General features: G+C 41.7%; 1 protein-coding gene across 1 annotated transcript in view; it reads left to right on the top strand.

Moving 5' to 3' along the window:
- The first annotated feature begins 2,065 nt into the window (after positions 1 to 2,065).
- PLCL2 (phospholipase C like 2) overlaps positions 2,066 to 20,117 on the top strand; it is a 122,905-nt gene continuing 104,853 nt past the window's right edge. Inside the window, exons 1-2 of the mRNA XM_033066925.1 lie at positions 2,066 to 2,369; positions 3,009 to 3,547. Of these exons, the coding sequence (XP_032922816.1) occupies positions 3,239 to 3,547 (309 nt within the window). The 5' untranslated portion in view covers positions 2,066 to 2,369; positions 3,009 to 3,238. The remainder of the gene's footprint in view (positions 2,370 to 3,008; positions 3,548 to 20,117) is intronic.

Raw genomic sequence — 20,117 nt, forward strand, 5'->3', positions numbered from 1 at the left:
TAAAGGCCTTAAAACTGGTATTCTACTATGTGCATCTTAAGCAGCAAGATGACAGAAAGCACACATCTTCCTCACCAATTTACTGGCAAAGCTCTGTGACAAATGATTCTAATAACATTTTGTACCTGTTGTGTATAAATTTCATCCTTCAGAAGAAACAGTGATGCTCCTAATGACAAAGTGTCTCCCGTAGGGATGGATGGTTACTGATGTCCACATCTGTAGATACACTACTGGATAATATTTAATATTCAAGGCTGACTTTTCCTAGTTAAATGGCAAGGCAATATATTCAGGCAAGAGATGTTCACAAAAGGGCAAATGGTAAAATCACTGTATTACCTGCTAATGAAACCACAAACTTTAGCTATTTCAGATCTTAAGTTTAATATTAATGTCCCTAGTGTTTACAGTCTAAATCCTGCAAATGTGCAGGTTTTCTCTTAACCTTAAGTTTCGTTAATAGTTTGATTGAATTGGGACCACATACAAGTCACGTAGCAGTGTCAGAGTCTGAACTTCCTTGACCCACTAAAAATGATACTGAATAAGTAATATTGTCCAAAGAGTGTCATACTTTCCTCCAATCTGCATCACACCTTATGGTTCCTTTTCTGCTGCAGTGACAAGCACCATTGTCCTGATTGCAGACAGAATATTGAAGAAAACTCCCTTACCAGCGCCATTCTGTAAGCTGGTGGCTGTTTTATGACCGTGAGAACACAGATGTGAGTATCTTCAGGAAGAGGAGATTGAAATGAGGGCTCTTATACTCCAAGTGATCTAAACAGTAAAAACAGACAGAAGAACAGAATCAACCCTGTGGCTCTGTGTTTTGGAGTAGTAAGCTGTCCCTTGGTGTTCTGAAGGAAAAGATGGAGGTGCCTTCCTTTAGGAGACAGCTCAGGGCTGTGGGCTACAAAGGTATGGTGGCACTGCTCTGCAGTCTGTGGTAAAGCCCTGGAGCTGGGGGACAGGGCTGAAAATGTACCTTCAATCCAGGGTTTTCACCAGTATGCTGAAGGGGGATATTTATGCTGCCTTATTCAAGCTATCTAAGGTAGGTATCTGATCTCTGTGCCAGCAGTTCCAGGCACAGTCAGCGATCTCCTGAGGGCAACTGGGGGAACCTAAATTAAAAGTGTAGTGCTTTCATTTGACTATAATCTGAGTCAAGCTCCTGCATTAAGCACTTCAGCCAAATGCTGAAGGTCAGATGGTGTGGGCTGTCTTAGGTGTCCCTTTGCTCAGTGTGACTCTTTGCACTCTTATTTCTGTGACTTCCAATTTTGCTCATGTTCTCAATGTATTGTCTCCATAACTGACTCAATTTCTGAATTTCAAGCAAAGGGCCGAGTGCCTCAACTATGGCATTTAATTTCCCTTTATTCAACCTAATCGTGAAATATCAAGCTCTTGCAACACGCAGCCGTGTTAAGAGGTAAAAATAAATACGTGGCTCTCTGAGTTATTGCTCTTCCACCAAGTCCCTCATGTTTGTCTCACAGCAAACCTAAACGAGTGTTTATGGGGTATGTGAGGGCACTCCGGCCGAGCACGCTGTGCTGTGGACACGCTTGAGGGTAACCATCAAGTTGCAGTTTCCGTTAAGCTTTTAATATTCCAGCACTCCATCACATTCGTTTCTTTCTTAAATTAAAGGCTCTAACTGGACTAATTGGGCGCCCATGGGCCTGGCAGCACCCGGTAGGGCGCGGGAACAGCCGCTCCCCCGCCGCCCCCCGCTCTTCCTGCGCGCCCGGGCGGCCGCAGCCCCTCGGGTGGGCAGGGCGGGAAAAGGGCCCGGGGCCCCGACGGGAGGGGCGGAGGATGCTGCCGGACCGGGGAGCGGCTGTCGTCTGCCGGCCAGCGCGGAGCCCGGGCGGGCGGCGCGGGGCGGGAGCGTGCGGAGGAATGCTGCGGTGAGCGCGGGGCCGGGAGCGGCAGCGCGGGGCCGGCAGGGGCGGCGCGGGTCCTGCCCTCCGGCGGAGCGGCCCCGAGCTGCCGGAGCGGGGCGCTGCCGGCGGGGCCGCCCATCCGCGCGGGGCCGGCCCTGTGACTGGCGGCGGCGGGGGGGCGAGCCCGGATCGCTCGCTCTGCCTTCCCGGGAGAGTTTCCTCGCGGGGGCGACCGGGGCTGCCTCTCCCCTCGACATTGCTGGCGTTTCCCCCCACGGGACTGCTGCCGAGCATTGGGCTGGGGAAGGCGGCGGCGGCAGCAGCAGCAGAGAGCGAGGGAAGCAGCCACATGAATCAGTTTCTCTCTGTATCCGGCTCCGGGCAGAGGCGGCGACCATAGCGGGGAGGAGGGGAGAGGGGGAAAAGCGGCTCCTGCAGCAGCAGCAGCCGGGGGCTCCGCTCGCCGCCGAGGTGGGTAGCGGGGCCGCGGCGTGCGGGCGGGGGGCGGCAGCGGGCGGGGGTGCCGAGGCTGCCGCTGCCCGGACGGGCTGTCTCCGCTCCGGGGCGGCTGGATGTCGGCAGGCAGCGGGAAGGGAGAAAAAGTTGCCCAGGGCGCCCGGGGGCTGCCCGGCGGGGCGGCGACCCTGCTCGTGTTCCGCCGCTCCTGGCCGCCGCTCGTGGCCGGAGAGCGGCTGCGGCGGATCGTCCCCGCCGTGCATGGGACGGGCTTTCCCCCGGGCCGGGGCCGGAGGCTTTGGGGCGTGTTGTTCTGCAAGTTCTCTTTTCGCTCCTGCTTCGTTGCTTCAGCGATTGTGGGTGTCGCTGTGTCAGGGTGAGAAAATACCGCCATCAACGCCTGTCGTTTTTCCCGGCTGAGCAGCCCCACAAGCGCAGTTCCTCTGGTCCCCTCCAGCCAGTCCGTGTCCCCGTCCCCGCGGCGGGGCTGCGCTCTGTCCGCTCGGTGCCCCCGGCGGGTCGCGCTGTGCGGGCGGGGACCCCGGGCAGCCCCTCTCCTCCCACGCGTGTCCGTGTGTTTGCTGCCGCGGTGCGACGCTCCCCCGCCTCGTGTGAGGACCGCTTGTCACGTTTCGTCTCCTTTTCCCTCCCCAGGTGCTGCGGGACTGGTGCTCGCCGAGCCGCCACCGACACGTTCCGTCCGTCCCCACCTCCCCTCTTGGAGCTACGCGGTCGCGGCTGCCAAATGCGCGGGGGGGAGAGACTTTGGCTCAAAATCCCCCGATCGTAAATAGAGAGAAAGCGGAAGGAGAGCCACCGCCGAGCGGCCGCGGGAGGAGGGGAGGGGGGCAGCGGTGGTGCTTCTGCCGTAGCCAGCGAGGCTGATGGCGGAGTTTGGCAGCGGTGGCGGCACCGGCGGCGGGGGGCTGCCCTCCTCCCCGGGGCCGGTCCAAGGCAAGGTGGCGTTCAAGGCAGGCGATGGGGAAGGAGGAGGAGGCGGCGGCGGGAGATCCCGCTTTGATAGTGCGGGCAGCCGGGTCTCTAACGGGGACTGTGCCCAGCCGGGAGCCGGTGAGGAGCCGGGATCAGCTCCTCCTGCAAGCCCGGAGAGCAGCAGCAAAGAAAAAGGATTTTCCACCAGTCAACAACGAGAAAGCAAACCCGGCATCCCCCGGAGGAGCAGCATAATTAAGGTAAGAAGCTCTTGCTCCTCCCCATCGGGGTCTTTTTCTCTGTGACAGAGGCGGGGAGATGCGGGCGGTACATTGAGCCTTGGCTCTAGATGAAAGGACAAGCAGCTTTTTTTCTTTCTCTTTTTTTTCCTCCCCCCTGTGGCGAGGGGACTTGATTTTTCCTTTGTCAGAAGTGGACAACAGTGAGAGGATGGCTTTGTATACGTCCACGCTTGGGGGTAGCAGGGCGTCATGTTTTGAGGTTTATTCAAGTAGAAGCCTCTAACTCCTGTTAGCAAAGGCGAGATAAACTAGCTGGCTTGTGACAAGACAACATGGGCACCAGCCTGGCAGGGAGAGGCATGAATTGCACTGTATGCTTGATATTTGGGATGCACCTGTGCAGAGCAATTTAGTGGCTCCATTGGCTTGTGTGTGTGACAGGCACACAGCAGGTGATGAGAGATTCAGGATCTCATTGGGTTGGGGGTGGGAGACTGTATAATAGGGAACATTCTTCTTGTTAAAAATGACAGCTCGTTTAGCAGTAGGCTGAGTTGTACTTCACCTATAGAAACATCTTTATACTTAGCTCTGCATAATCTGAACGCTTATGTTTCAGCTTGAAAAGTAGGGGGAGCATCAGTGGTAGAATGTAGCTTGGGCAAAAAGGAATGAGGTTTTTTTTTTTTTTAATACAATAATTTCTACAAATATGCTTCTTTTGGTGTCTTAAATCCATGGTTCCTGTGATAACGTGTTGGGTTAGCTTTCCCAACCCGAGTGAAAAGGTTGAGAGAACATAGAGATACTGCTCCAATGGTATAACAGCTGTGAAATGAGGCACAACTTCAAGTACTTAAGATCTGAATTTAATCAAGATCAGCTAGATCTAAATTAAGCTAGATATGTTGTCTTCTTAGATATTTATAAGCTTAGGTATTTTTAAGCAAAATCAGCTGTGGTGGGCTGACCTTGGCTGGATTCCAGATACCCACCAAAGCCACACTATCACTCCCCTCCTCAGCTGAACAGGGAAGAGAAGATAAGACTCATGGGTCGAGATAAGGGCAGGGAGAGATCTCCTAGAAATTAATGTTATGGACAAAACATGTCAGTAATTTGTTAATTACGGTTAATTGGGGGAAATTAATTTATTACTAATCAAATCAGTATAGGATAATAAGAAATAAAACCATATCTTAGAAAACCCTTCCGTCCATTTTGCCCCTCTCCTGTGGTGCAGGGGATGTGGAATGGGGTTTGTGGTCAGTTCATCACATGTTTCTGCTGTTCCTTCCTCCTCAGGGGCAGGACTCCTCACACTTTCACCCTGCTCCAGCATTGGGTCTCCTCCCATGGGAGGGACCATGAACTTCCATGAACTTCTCCAGCCTGAGTCTTACCCACAGGGTGCAGTTCTTCATGAGCTGCTCCAGTGTGGTTCCCACATGGGATCACAAATCCTGCCAGGAGCCTTCTGCAGCGTGGGTTTCCCATAGGGTTGCAGCCTTCCTCAGATAGCCACCTCCTCTGCCATGAAGTCCTCCTGCCCTAGGGAGCAGCCTGTCTCACCATGGTCTTCTCTGTGGGCTGCAGGGAAATCTCAGCTCTGGCACCTGGAGCACCTACTCCCACCCCCTCACTGACCTTGGTGTCTGCAGTGTTGTTTTGCTTGTCAATTGTGCCCCCATTTCTCTGGCTGCAAGCGCTTCCAATCAGTTTTTTTTCCCTATCCTGTTAAGTCTGTTATCCCAGGGGCACTACCACAGTCACTGGTGGGGCTGGCTTGGCCATCTCAGAGCTGGCATTGGCAGTGTCAGTCATAGGTGAAGCATCTGGCAGCTTCTCACAGAAGCCACCCTTGTAGTCCCCGTGCTACCAAAATCTTGTCATGCAAATTCAAGAGACATTCCACCCCTTATCATTAAAATCCACATCCATCATATGATCTTCACAAATTTCAGTCACATCAACAAAAAAGAGTTCCCCACACCAAAATAAAAAACGCCACCATCACAGCACCAAACAAAACACACACAATTCACCACAGTTAGAACGTCAATTTCACACCATCAGTCCGTGTTTTGTCCATTATCTCTGGTGATTGAATGATAGAAAAACATGTTGAATATCAAGACTAGTAGTGTATTGAAAGTTGTCTCCTGGGCCTTGCTGTAAAAACCAAGGGGAGAGCAAGGGCAGTGAGCAGTGGAACACATTTGACAGGCTGTACCCACCCTTCCTGTTTGAGCAGTGATGCTGGGCGTGTACCTGTGTATGTGCTAAAGAAATCATAACAATGGACAGGGGGCAGCTGAGATTGGTATTGGAATAACTTCATATTTGCTGGGTTTGCCAGTGATTTTTTTTTTTTCACATGTTTGATACTTAACAGTTTTTTGGGCTACCACAGAAGAAACAAGAAAGACAGTGGTGTTGTTTCCAGGGTGTACACTACTTTGTAGTGTATGATTTAATTCTACAGCAACCTTCTGCCTCTCTGGAGACCAAGCAAGGTCACAGTACCTACGGATTTGTGATATATTAAGATCATGAAGCATGAGATAAGGAAATAGGTTTTGAATTACATTTCATAGGAACTCGAGTCAAGGTTCTTAGTTTCTACAGCAATGATAGCACTTTGGAATACAAAATTATTCAACTTTTTGCTATTATTGCTGCTGAATACTGTTTTGCGGATGTGAACAGTAATCTGTGCAGCAGCCAAGAACTGATTACTAAAGCTTTGTGTTATTATGTGAATAATTATTGTGAGTGGAAAAATATGACAACACTGCATTTAAAGTTATGTTGTCCATATTTATTTTAGATATGACTCTTTTAATACTTTTGGGAAAAATCACTTGTCTAAATATAGTCTGAATATGATTCTGCCTGCTTAGTTCAGCAGTTCAGGAGATTTGAGTCCAGGTGTGTTGGTGCCTGGTTTTCACTATGAAACCTTCTGGAACATCTGGCACAGATAGTAAACCTTAAGTTGCCTCTTGCCTGCTCTTGCAGAACAGAAGTCTGTAAAGAGTGGGAAAAGTAAGATGTAATATGCTTTTGGAAAGTATTCCTGGGGTTTTAATAGCTTGTTTCACTAAAACTGCTCTTAGAGAAGATAGTAACCTCAAGGAACAGGTCTGTTCCTTGCAGATGTAGATTTCATACATTCATGCAAAACATGACTTTGTAGTAGATCTGTAAAATTCACCTTTATAGAATATTTAATGTCTGCCAATTACTGATGTAGATGTTTGAGTCACAAATGGAAAATTGACATTTGAATAATAGTTCTAGTTCAGATTAAACTCTTTAGATCCACATGTTTGTGCATGAAAATCAGGAGCAGAGATCTGTGTTTTATTTTGGTTTCAGTCTGTGCTTCCATTGGCTGTCTATTTTCATAACTCTGAGAAGAGCAGTTGCTGCCTTTTTCCCTTTCCTTTCTTACTTGCAGTCTCTGTTCCCTTTTCCCAGTAACTCCATATTTTTTCTGTCTTATTTATTTTGGGCACCTGCTTTTGACTTTTCTTTCTCATTTGGTGTAAGATAATGTACTCTTGGAGGCTGAGGTGTCACCTAGGATGATGACAGGTGGTACAGCCACTATTACTGGAAAAAGTAACACAGTCTTTATATATAGTAGTTCACTTGGCCTTTCATGTATCAGCTGTGTTTAGGCTGAAAGGATTAAAGATTGTGCTCTTCATTTGTAGCAATTTTAATGGAATAGCCTATTTTATTGCTTGCCTTTGTGGAACCAAATTTGAGGGCCAGGGACTGTGTATACGTGTTTATAGAGACTTTTTCACTTTTTATTATTCTCTGTATTTATGGGATTCTGATTTTTCACGAGGCAGTGGTGATGATACATTGTACATCCATGGGATTAAGGTTCTTGGATACTTGATTTGTGAACTAATTTATATGATGTTTGTTTGTATGTAGTGGATTTTGGGGTGACTGTTTTGTTTTTCCATAATATTTTCCTTGGTGCAGCTAGCTGTGGTTTCCTATTATGTAATTTCCTACAACATTTCCTATAATATTCTGTGAAACGAACTTACATCTTGCAGTTCAAAGTGGGTTTAAGCATCCTGCGAACTTTTCTTAGCTGCTCTGACAGTTGGCATTGAGCTTTATTTTTGTGTGAGGTTCTTCCACGCCTTTCTTAAAGAGACTTCGAGGTGGTAGGCGTTTGAGAATCTTTAAGGCAGCAAGTTACTTGTGGTGTATGGGTGTGTTTCCTCAGAGCTGCTTGCTTCCAGGGGTGTCCAATAAATGCTTACAGAGCCTCATGGTTTCCCAAAGCTATGGATTTAGACAGGAAGAGATCCGTGGGGATAAATATGTCTTTATTAGGAGACAGGTTGCAGTAATAAAATGAGAAGAGATGCACTTAGGAGAGGCTGCAGTTATTTAGGATGGCAGCAGTGAGAAACACATGGAGGAAGGTGGCTTCAGCATTCTGTGAGCAGACGTGTTTTTATCAACATGTGTATGGAAGCAAAGTCCAGGGTGGTTTTTTTGCATATACCAATACTGATCTCAATGTCAATACATTTCTTGGCTGATAACTTAAACTTGCATCTTTCTTTTCTTCTTCTGTGTCTAAACTTAAGCTTTCATCCTGTGAGGTCATGTACTTGCTCAGCATTGTAAACTCCTAACTTTCAAGGCCTTTGAGAAGAACCAAATTTAGCAGGTAGATACTCTGGGGTATAATTTTCAGCAGGGCTTTGCTTTTGAAACTAAACATATCTGTGTCTTTCTATGACAGGGGATTTAGACAGCATATACATCAAGATCTTCTTTCTTGTTAGAATGCCAGTATATGTTGCTAACTTGTTCTCAGTCTTCTGTGATCTCTAGTTCATACTGTAAACCCATTATATCAGGTGTGAAAAATATGAAATATGGAGAATGTTGGACAGTGTTTTCTACAATTATGATTGTTTTGAAGGCTTTAATATAAACCCTTTTGCGTTCATGGTAAATTCTAATGTAGCATTTTCAGTGGACTTAGGTTTTCTGTAGTCCTGAATTATCTTAGCCACACTGTTTGCAAGTTTTCGTGGAGGCCCAGGAATAGGTCATACGTGTTTGACTTCCATCTGAAAGTATATCAAGGAATTAGATTGCTGGACTCAGTTTAAAGTATATGAAATTACCTGATTTTCAATCATTTTTCATATTGTGAAGAAACCTGTGTAACAATGCAAGTAAACTTGATTAAGCAGTCTTTGGCCTGAAGATGCTGAGGTTCCTTAAGTTTAAAGGAAACAGCCATGGAGAGGAAAGAAGGAGAATACTAACATGTTTCATTTACTGGTGCCCTTCCTCTTGGAAACAAAATGTGGCAGTATCAGCTGAATTCCTTCTGGTTACAGAAGATCTTTGGAAGAAGGACGTGGATGTCCCAGCAGTAAAAGATATTTTACCTAGAGCACATGTGGTAATTGACACCAAAACTGACAGCACAAAAAAAGCATGTATTTAGGCAAGAAGGCTGTCATAGTTGAGCTCCCCCTACATCTTACCCTGGACAGCCATTGAACTGCACAGCCAAAGTGTAGGTTTTTCTGGGAGGCTGTTTCTGGATTTGTTTTTGGTGGTTTCTTAGTTTTTTCTTTTTGTTTTAATGCAAATCTGTCTTATCTCTGGTTCGTCAGTATGAGAGACCTGAATAGCTAATTGCAGCTCCATGAATCCTGGAGGTTTCTTTTAGAAGATACTGTCTCTGTGAATTGTTGGACTCTCAGTTAGATTATAGAAAGTTACCAACAGCTATCCGTATTTATATTCCCTTTCCATCCTCTACTACTGATTGTGTACTGGCTTCCTAATTTTTTAAAAATAGAACATTTTCAAAAGAATATTTAACACCATAAAAATCACATCCCCTGTGATACAAAAGCTGTATACCTTAAATATTTGCACAGAACGTCATACATATACATTAGAACTATGTACCAGGCAGTTTACTACTCATGAGCTGTGACCCTGTATGTCACAGCCACTGAGTGGGTATGTTGTGCATTGCGTTTGGTGTGGATTTGATTTGCATGAGTAGTTTCTCTAGACCACAGTAATCAAAATTTTATTGGAAGATAAGCAACACACAAAAAAAAAGTCGTTTGTAGAAATGTATCCATGGGGATACTGCCTTTATGTGATTTAGTTAGCTTATGTACTATAGCCCAGGAAGAGAAGTACTTTTTCCAAAAGCTGAGTTGAAGTAGGAGCTTAATTTGAATGAATTTAGCTTCTCTGACTTCTCTTCTGGAAAAGCTTGTCTATTTCTCTTGACTGAGTAAAGAGCTTGGCTAGTTGAATAATAGCAACTCCTTCACCCCCTCTGCCCACAAAACCTTAGACTATCCACAAAGCATAGTCTGTTCAGTAGTGAAAAATTAATTAATGGAATTAAGAATCATTATGAATACCTGTTGAGATTTTACTTATGCCCATTATCAGGCTTGATCAGTGACATGACTAGTTTAGCCTATTTTTAAACAGGGAATTACAGCAGTGGTGTCCTGCCCATGGCTCACAAATAATACACTGTGCTCCCATGATTTGATTGCATTCGTGGAAGATTAAAAGAATTTAAACAGAGACTGACAGGACAAGTTAATTGTGTAGTTTCCCAGCCTTTGCTGGTCCATGGGTGACATTCCCATCAATCCTTGTATTATTTGCTCTGACTATTAGGAATATAAAATTCACCAGTTGTCAATTTCTAAGGGCCAAATTAAGTTGTAACACATAATATTAGTACATGGATGCTAAATTATTTATCTTTTCACACAAATATGGATTTGTGTTCAAAATTGAGAAGTGTAAATATAAACAGACTAGCAGGTAGATTTGGGGGAGGAAAGGTATGTAAGAATTTATGTGTAATATACACAGAGAGGAGGAATTTGTAAAAATTTGATAAAAATCAGCAATGTATATGTATTGAAGAATGTTTAAAAATAGGGCTGAAAGAGACCTCAAGAGGTCAGTCTACTCTTCTCCACTGCTCTGCTACAGGATCAACTGTTAATAAATTTCAGTATAATGCTTTTGTCTTTTAATCACCTTTTGTTTGTGATCCTTCTATGCAGGCTGCTGCCTGATTGTTCTTCTTTGTAATCGGCAAAAGCAATCATCTGCAAAAAGCTTGTACTTGTCCTACGAACTGCATTCTAATTATTTTAGATTATACCTTCAATTTGTCAGGTCCTTTCTGATTTTAACTTACCTTCTAACATACATGCAACTCTTCCACCTTCAGGTAAACATCCTGTTTTAACTCTGCTCTCATTTTATCATATGTGGTATGTGATTTTGTTTTTTTGTAAAGTGTTTGTAGTTTTTGGTACAAGATCAAATTATATATTCCATGATTAAAATAATAGTTGTTTATTTGTATTCTTCAACACCTGTAAATAAAGGAAAATTATGTTGCATATCTAGTTCAAAAATACAATTTATGAGACAATATTTTTCCTTCTAAATATATTAAAATAATTGTTGGTAAGTACAAATTGATATTATTACTGGATTGAGCATTGGCACAAAAAGGACCCTTTGGTAGGGGCTGGTCTGTTTGTCTTTAAGGAGAGTAAGTAGCAAGTGACCTCTTTCCTTGTTTTGCAGCTGTGTTTATGAAGACTATTGTTACTGTTTTACAGTCCATCTTCGCATCTGGTGTGCCTTTTAAACACGGGGCAGTGCCACCACTGCACTTACTGTTGTAGAAGACTGTGCGTGAAGCAGTCCTTTGAAAGGATTATTGCCCATCCTCTTGACTGCAGTACATCTCTCAATATCTACTTAAATAATTTCTTTTCCAGAGCTGTCTGTACAGACTCATCTGTCCCTTGTTTCTGAAGAGGAACATCCCTGAGTTCACTCACCTGTTCCCCCCTAGACTGTGACCTCACAAAACACGAATATGCAAAAGAGTGAAGAGTGCACTGTAGTGAGTGGCTGGAAATCAGCAGTACTGAGACTCACAGTGTTAACTGGTGCAGCCTTGGGAAAGTAAAATAGCTGTGATTCATTTCTACCTCTCTTGGGATTCCTTTTAATGTCATCTGGCCTTTTGGAATAAGTAATAAAATATCCCAGAGTACTTCAGATTTTATACCATGCTCAGGGATCTTTTCAGATACCAAATATTCAGATTCTGGAAATAGTGCAGGCAGGCAGGAAGTATCTTTAAACAAACAAACCAACTCCTTTCCAGAATAGGCAACTGACAGTTTTATGAAATGAACAATAAAAAATAGCAAGATATTAAACTGAATTTCAAAAGTAACTGTAAAAATCTTTAACAAAAGACACTTATTTAGGTGTTTTATTTTGGTATAAGAAATGGGCACCTTAAAGTATATAGCAGATAATTGGTATTATGTCTATTAGTGTAATGAGTGTCCTAATTCCTTTGCTAGAATTGATTAAAATGGTTCGATATTTCCTTTAAATTATGAGACAATCAGTATTGCAGGAGAAAAAGAACTGCTGCTTTTTCTGTAAAAAACACATCCACAGAATTGTCTTGATGGTTGAGTTTCTGTGATTATAACTTTCCCCCTCTATTTTCTTATTTTTTTTCTTCTTACCAGCATTATTATTTTGCTTGCACTAAAAAAAGCAGAGCATTACACAGTTCTGTGTGTGCTTTGATGTTTTAACATCTGTGAACATATCCCCATCCTTTACTGCCCTTTTTAGTGTAGGATAGGAGAGGAAGAATGGTTGTGAAATTCTGCAGCAGCAGAATGGTCTGCATGGCTTTTGTTTTGTGAAGTACCTCTTATAAAGGAAAATCCAGGATGGTTTATGTATTTCATTACCTATTTCCTTATGATAAAAGTGTTTGACATTGTCAGCTGTTTGCTCTAACTGCCTTCCTTAAAATAAAATGTAAATGACTGCTTATTTTAAAAAAATATAATTTCATTGCTTTGTATTACCAAAGTGTAGTTTGGGCTAAAAGGACAGGAATTCAGCTTATGTTGAAGCTTTTGTTAAGAGTATTTTCTTTCCTATTGTTGGGGTTTTTAGGATAGGCAGTTAATTATTGATTTTAAGTAACTCCTGTCACAGTACAGGGACACACAAAAAAGGCAAGACAGTGACTTTGTGTACTCTACCATGCTTTTTTGTTTAGTAAATTTAAAGCAGAATAAATCTCTTTGATGTATGTATTGTAGAAAATTTTAGTTTCTGAGTTGTTGAAATAATACTTACATCATTGCAATATTCACATTTTTATAGTGTAAATACATACATTTTTGCTACATAAGGCAGGAAAAACTCAGTAATAGTTGGAAAGAAATAATTTCCGGAAATGGCTTGGATCAACTGAAGTGTATTTTGTTGTTTACAGACAATGGTCCCTAAATAATTTTTTTGAGATATGTTGATAGTAGTTTGTTAAAAAAAGCCGGTGTGAATTCTAGAGTTCAAGACTACATATTTATGTGAAATGAGAATATATATACATATAATCATAGCACATTACTACCACACAGTGGAGAAAGCTAGATCAGACATGAGTAGTCTGAGTCCCTGTAGTATTAGGTTTCCTTCCTTTTGAAGACCCCCCCCAAGAACTTTACGCAGCTTATTGGATGCACTTCATTTGTTAAACCCAAGTGTCCCTTAATTTCTTGTTGTTCTTCCCAATTGTGTTTCACAAGCATTGCAGGTTAACACTTTGCAGCTTAAATGATGTGATCCATGAGCCTCTTGCTTGGTCCTTCTTCAGTGGCCAGCCTGGTCTGGATGTGCTCTGAGCATGCTGGTGTAGTGTGAAGGCATCGAATGCTTCCAGTTGTGAGAATTATCTTGTGGTATTTTGTAGATTTAGAAAGACGCTGTGCAATTGATAGTGCTGGTCTTTCACTAGCCTGCTTGGCCTGGATCTGCTTCGTGTCTGTCACCTCATCTGTTGTGTCACCCTGCCTGCTTGTCCCTCCTTTTCTTGGGTCTCTCTGCATCCCTCATAGAGTTTGGCCTTCCTGCTTCAACAGTATCAGCCTGGCCACACTGATTTTTGTCTGGAACGGCTGGTGGAGAACCTTTTAATCCCAGCAAAGAGCTGGAGCAGAGCAGAACTCAGTGTGCTCTGTGCAGTACTCGGTGTCTGCTTGTGAATCCCCAGAAAAGGAGCGATGAAAAGGGAGTGCAGATTTCAGTGCAAGGCATTCAACCTTCACAGTCCCACACGCTTTGGGCTTGAACCTGTCTGTGGTGAAGGCTGACTGCACAACTTGGGGTAAATGCATCTGTTTTCCCCAGTCTTCAAAAGCTCCCAGCCCTTGTGAATTTTAAGGATGGCTGCTGGGGTCAGGCTGAAAAGTCCATTTGGCTCATGGTGTTGCCACCAACAGGAAGAACAGAAAAAGCCTCCTTTCCTGACATCTGCTTCCAACCCTAAGTGATCTGGAGCTAAGATGCATTTGATTCTTACGGGTGGTTTTTCCCCCCCATTAATTGTCAAAGGCCAGTTTGACATTTGGAGGCTTTTCACCGCTGTAACATGCGATGGCAGTTTCTTAAACATGTGTTGTGTGAAGATGTCCTTTTTTCCCCCCTCTTTGTTTTTTTCTTTGCATGGTTTTCCCAGGCAACTGTTTACTTGTTTACCTGGTATCCCCTGGTTCTTATATTAGAATAACACCTTCTCTTTTCCACAAATGAGCTGAGAGGTGTTCCTCACATTTGCTTAATGTAATTTATTTTTTCCTGAGCTAAAAAAAATCTTGATGTTTTAGTTGTACCGCCTACTGAAGCTTTTCTGTTCCTTTTTTTTTTTTTTTTTTCAATTGTGGTGCTCTTTTATATATTCTTTCCCTTCCGTTTTATAAATTTTCTGCAGTGCAGGACTAAAATGGTATTCCAAATGTGTGCCAGTCAAATGTGTAAATCCACTATAACATATTGAAGGTTTAGCAATATTGTGATACTAAATTGGATTGTAATTTATTTATTTTTAGTGTTGTCATCATTAAATATTTAAATGGTATCACTGCTGCTAATTGGCAGTGGGAAAGTGCTGTTAAAACCTTTTGCTAAATATTTAAAACCTTTTTAAAGAACTGTGTAAGAAGGGCAATGCTGCTGCTGATTCTTGTGTTGGAAGTGGCTGCCGTTAACATCTTTGCTGGAGACAGTTCTGTTGGAAGTCTTTTAAAGTGTTACAGAGTCTTTTCATGGTGCTGGTGACAGCATTGCTGATTAGTTCATCGAGCTTCTAGCTGTGGTTGACTTTTAAGGTTCTTGTCCAGCACTCATGTTAATGGATTATTTCATTCAGTCTTTCATTTCTTTCGCTTTATAATGTCTGAGGCTCTTCAGAATGCCTGTGTCAGAGTCCAGAAGAGTCAAGAAGACGTTTTTACTCTTTAGAAAATTCACACAAAGTATAACAATGAGATCAGATAACTTCCTGAAAATAGAACATCTGAAGTTTCACTTCAGAGAATTATTCAAACGAGGATTGGAAAGATTATTAAGTACAGTAATCAATGAAGGACAAAAGTAACTAGAAGTTTCTGTATCCCACAAGACTGATACAACAACATTGTTTTGGAAGGAAGTCCCAACACTACTGCTTGTCTTTCTTCTTTGAGGAGGGAAACTGGTTAGTTTTCTTTCCCTTCTGCAGTTCTTTCTTACTCCTGAGAAGGAAGGAATCCCTATTAGCCTATTCCTGCTCAGTTGGGCTTGTTGTGTTGAGATATACCTTGGTTATTCCTGAATTTCTAAGGATTTTTGAATCCTTGTGCTTTTGTGTGTCCATTTTGTGACAAGAGTCCAGTGTCTGACTCATAATTTCAGAGCATTGCTGTCAGCAACATTATCTTTATGCAATTAAGTCTCAAAGCTTCAGGTAATTCTCCTGCTTGTTCTAAAATGTCTAATTATGTGCTATTCTTCTTCTGTGTGTGACATACACTCAGTTGGAGTAGCAGGAATAGAACATGACATGGATTTTCATTGTTTTACAAGTGGAAATTAATGTTTCTGTCCATAAGTATTGAACTTAACCTCCAAAACCAGTAATTTAGGAGTTCTTGCCTTGCTGGGAGAAAATTTCACCATTTTTTGTTAATTGCTGATAAATTTTTATATTATTTGGAAATCATAGCTCAAATATGGGCTGGGCCTGCGCGGCTGAGCTGCTGTTTAAAGGCAACGCGGATCTGTTGGGAATGCTCACTAAATGAATGACCACACTATTGTTTTTGTCTTTTTTGGCTTGTAAATAAAGGGTACGCTGCTGCAGCTATGGTCTGTGGCTTTTTTCACTTGGAAATAATGTTTCCAAGGTCAGTGATCCGCGATTCTGTTACTAAATGACGACTTTGTGAAAGTTCGCCGCGAACGAAAGCGCGGCTAATATTTGGGTGCGGCTTTTTTATTGACAAAGACATCAACGTTGCCAACACACTGGAAATGCGGCTTATACGCCGTGCGGCTTGTATTTGGGAAATTACTGTAATTTCAGATCTTTTTCACTTTTTCTGGTGAATTTAGTGAAAGTTCATGACGGCATGCCATCAACTAAATGTATCTTTTGCTGGGAAAAACCTGTCACCTGGTGATTTAACCTCTAGTGCCTGATTATCCACCATCACACAGGCTTTATGTAAATTTGCTCATTGTACTTTATTAAATGGTACCTTTGGCTGAGGTGATGGAGAAAGAAGATTTGCGTTCTCTTAAAATACAGCGTAGCTGATAAGTGTTTAAAAAAGTTTTTATGTGAAATAAATGCAAATAAAATTCTTTAGTATATAAGACAAATGCAGAGCACTGTTATGGTTTTTTCTGTTTGGTTCAGAACCTTACTCCTAACTGCCATGCCACTGAATCTTGCAAGAGTCAAAAAGAATAATGGTGAAAGCTACTACCTACTTTTTTTTCCCCTTGCTGTTTAAAATATTTAGAATACAGTTCTATGTTCTAGAAATGTACACCTTATAACCATTTCTTATTTTAAATGTCTCATCTGCACTGCTTACAGTGGTTGATGGGAATAAGTAATGGGCTTCTCCCGCAAGCTTCTGTTGGCAGCTTTTATCATAAGCCAAGTGGGCTTTTGTATTTGCTTCTTTATTCCAGGATTTTTAAAAAATGTAATACAGACTGAACTCTTGGTCCAAGAAATCTTATGTAATTCTTAACAATGTAGTTGTATGAACCGTCCTCTTTTTACTTGCTTAGGAGACTTTGGTAACAAACTTCTGGGTGTCCTTGCTGGACAATATAAATTGTCTTGCTCTTGCACTGATCAGGTGATAAAGCAGTTAAAAATTCTTAAAATGCTGCTATTCACAGACAAAAGTTCAGAAAAAAGAGCAAGGCCTCAATTCAAAGCTCTCCATTTGTTGTACTAGAAAGGATTATTTCAGGCTAACAACTTGAAAGGCATTTAAATCTGAATCCAAGGTTCCTGAAACCAGAGGCATGAGAATGCAAGCAGGTTGCAGGGGAACTACGGTGATTTCACAGGCAGCTGAGATATAAATCATAGTCACAGTGTTTAAAAGAGTTACTTGAAAAATGTGGTATCCATATGATAACAAACAGAAAAGAGGTGTGCTAGGTGTGGAATATGTTCCTTGTTGCTACGTAGTAGGGCAGTTTTTGAAAACTGGTGAAAAAAAATAATGGATTTTTGGTCATAGGTCAGGATGAGTTTTATGCAAAGAGTAACATGACTGAAGGAGGCAAAATATTTCTGAGTCCTTTTTCTACAACTTTGATAACTCATAGTTTTCACAGATTTCAGCACCTACAGCGTTGTGGAAAGCTTACATTTACTAGTATTTCGCAATGTTTTTATAAATTATTTTTTCTTTGCGGAATATCAGTTAATTTCTTGCTGGAAAGTGTCTTGGGAGATCTTATTGTGTAAGGTATTGTTGAGCAGCAGCAAAATCCTTCTGTGGCTTGTCAAATCATCTTGCAACACTACAGTGTATGAAATGAATGTGACATTTCTTAATCCTCTTTCTGGAAATAGGGTTCTTTTTAATCGCAGTTACTAGTTTATAAGGTTTCTTTTTTAATATAGACAGAATAAAATTTGTGTCTAATATTTTTGTTTTGTTACCACCCTGTTTTTAATAAAAGTCATGGTCATCTCAGGGAGCAGCCTTCTTCCAGTGGGAAAGCCACACAGGACTGCCATTCTTGCACCTGCTCTGTTGAGGAAAGAGGCAACACTTTAGACAAAATAAAAAATGTTTGAACTTGTGCCTTGCATTATACTACTGCTAAGAAATGTTCTCACCCAGCTGTGTTCAGATGATGCAGGAGAACTCTTCACTGTGTCTGTGGTCATTCTGTGCCTTACATTAGCTGCAGTTCTGTGAGGCAGAAATTCTGCAGCTTGAAACTTCATTTCCATCTCTGTTGTCTTTGTAGCTTGCCAAACTCATTACTTGTTTTAAATGAGCAGTGAAAAGCCATTTCTTCTTGCCTCCAGGAAGTCTTTGTTTTAATGTAATTTGTTACTGTAAAACACAATAAGAAATGTACTAAAACTCTAGGAGACTTTGAACCAAAATGTTACTGAAAAATGTACTTATTTCACATTATACTTTTTCTTTCAGTATTCACAATAGATGACTGGGAGAAGACGACACATGCTAGAATTTTATAGTACTGTTTTGCTTAAGTATAAAAACTTAGAACCACCTCCTCCCCCAAAAAAACCCAAACCAAAACAAAAACCTAGATTTTAAGCTGTAACTTGAAAAATTTCAGAGTTTACGGGCACCTTTTCTCCAGTTCCTCACCCAAATTATGTTTGGATTCTTTACTGAAAGTACTTGTTATACTTAGCTGTCACGGCCTGTTTTCCGTCAGTTATTGCAAAGCTTATCAAGTTTGAGACATTTTATTTTCACTTGTTTATCATAGAGAAACAAATCTCAGAAATCTATGTAAGGGGCAGAAGTGTCATTAAGAAAATCTTTCCTAACAAGTGCTCTGGAAAGAAATGTGGCAGTTTTCCACAAAGCAAATGATACAGAAAGCTGACTTTTAAGGTGGCATAATGTACATCCTTCACTTTTAATGCTCTCCACGTTACCCTTCTGTTTGTTTGTGTTTTTGGGGTTTTATGTGTTTTGGGGTTTTTTGTGTGTGTAACTGGGAAGTCTCTTGTCTGGCCTGAGTGTTATGTGAGTTCAAGTAGTTGACCTGTGTTGGTATCTTAGAACAACAAAAAGCATTATTTTATTTTATGTGGTTCTTGAGTTTGTAACAGGTATTCACTGTATACCACTCCATGTTTTTGAAACATTTTATTTTTTCTTTAATGGTAGTTGCACAAGGTGATGTTATTTTTTTGGGTTAAACTTGTAAGGTTATTCTGTTTAGTTTGATGTGCAGGATTAATTGAATAGACTAGTATTACTTTGGTAGATATATATGGATGTGTGTATATATATATATACACACACACACACATAGATATAGGGAAGATGAATTTACCAGGAAGACAAAATACTTTAATATAAGTGAATCAGAATTGTAGGTTTCATTACATTTGTTCCTGATTCATAGGGTTCATTGGAAGAGCCAAATGTGGGAATAAAACAAAATTCCACTTGCATTTGAAATTGTCAATATGAGCTTAAAAGTCAGAGATATTTAAACTATTCCTTATTTAATTTGAGACTAATTCAAAATAGTTATCTTTGGGGTTTGTTTCATGGATTGGAGGTTATTAAGTACACAGGAAGATTGTGTTGCTGTGGTGTTCCTAATGGGCCAAGCAGCATTTGGTCCATACCAGTTTGCTGTTCCAATAAGTTTGTGTTGTTAAAAACCATGCAGCAAAGTGGGTCACAGACTTAAAGGAGAGTCTTTTTTAAAGGAAAGAGAGAAAGTTACAAAATATTGAAATTCCACATCTTTTCTGCTCAGGTTCTTTAACATTTCATTTTCCTTTACACTTTCAAACAGCCAAGGATAAAGAAAATGGAAAATATCTCAAAACTACCCGTGAGCTACAGGGGGGAATGATTTTAAGCTGTAAGAGAAGAGATGTAGATTAAATGCTTGGAAGAAATTCTTTATTCTGAGGGTCATGAGGCACTGGAACAGGTTGCCCAGAGAAGTTGTGGATGCCCCATCCCCAGAAGTGTTTAAGGCCAGTCTGGATGGGTCTCTGAGCAACCTGGTCTAGTGGGTGCCATACCTGTCCATAATGGGGGAAGGGAGAATTGGAACTAGGTAATTTTTAAGGTCCCTTCCACTGTAAACCATTCTATTATATATTCCTCTTGACTCTGATTATATGTTCCTCTTGGGCCATCCACAAAAGTGGTAGTAGGATTGTTGCCATGATTTGCTGCAAAGGCTCTCTATGGAAGTTCCTCAGTAAAACTCTTCCATCTAGCTTATGTTACTCTTGGAAGACAAAAGGTGGGTTTTGGAAGCTCCTGAACTGGTGGTCATGAGCTGCTCTGTTCATTGGTGTGCTGTAAAGCAGGCATGGCAGTGCAATGATCTCCATAGTCTGAAATGGATTAGAGGCTTAAAAACTGGAATATAAATTAAA

Source organism: Catharus ustulatus, chromosome 1 (assembly GCF_009819885.2).
Source record: "Catharus ustulatus isolate bCatUst1 chromosome 1, bCatUst1.pri.v2, whole genome shotgun sequence".
Taxonomy (NCBI): domain Eukaryota; kingdom Metazoa; phylum Chordata; class Aves; order Passeriformes; family Turdidae; genus Catharus; species Catharus ustulatus.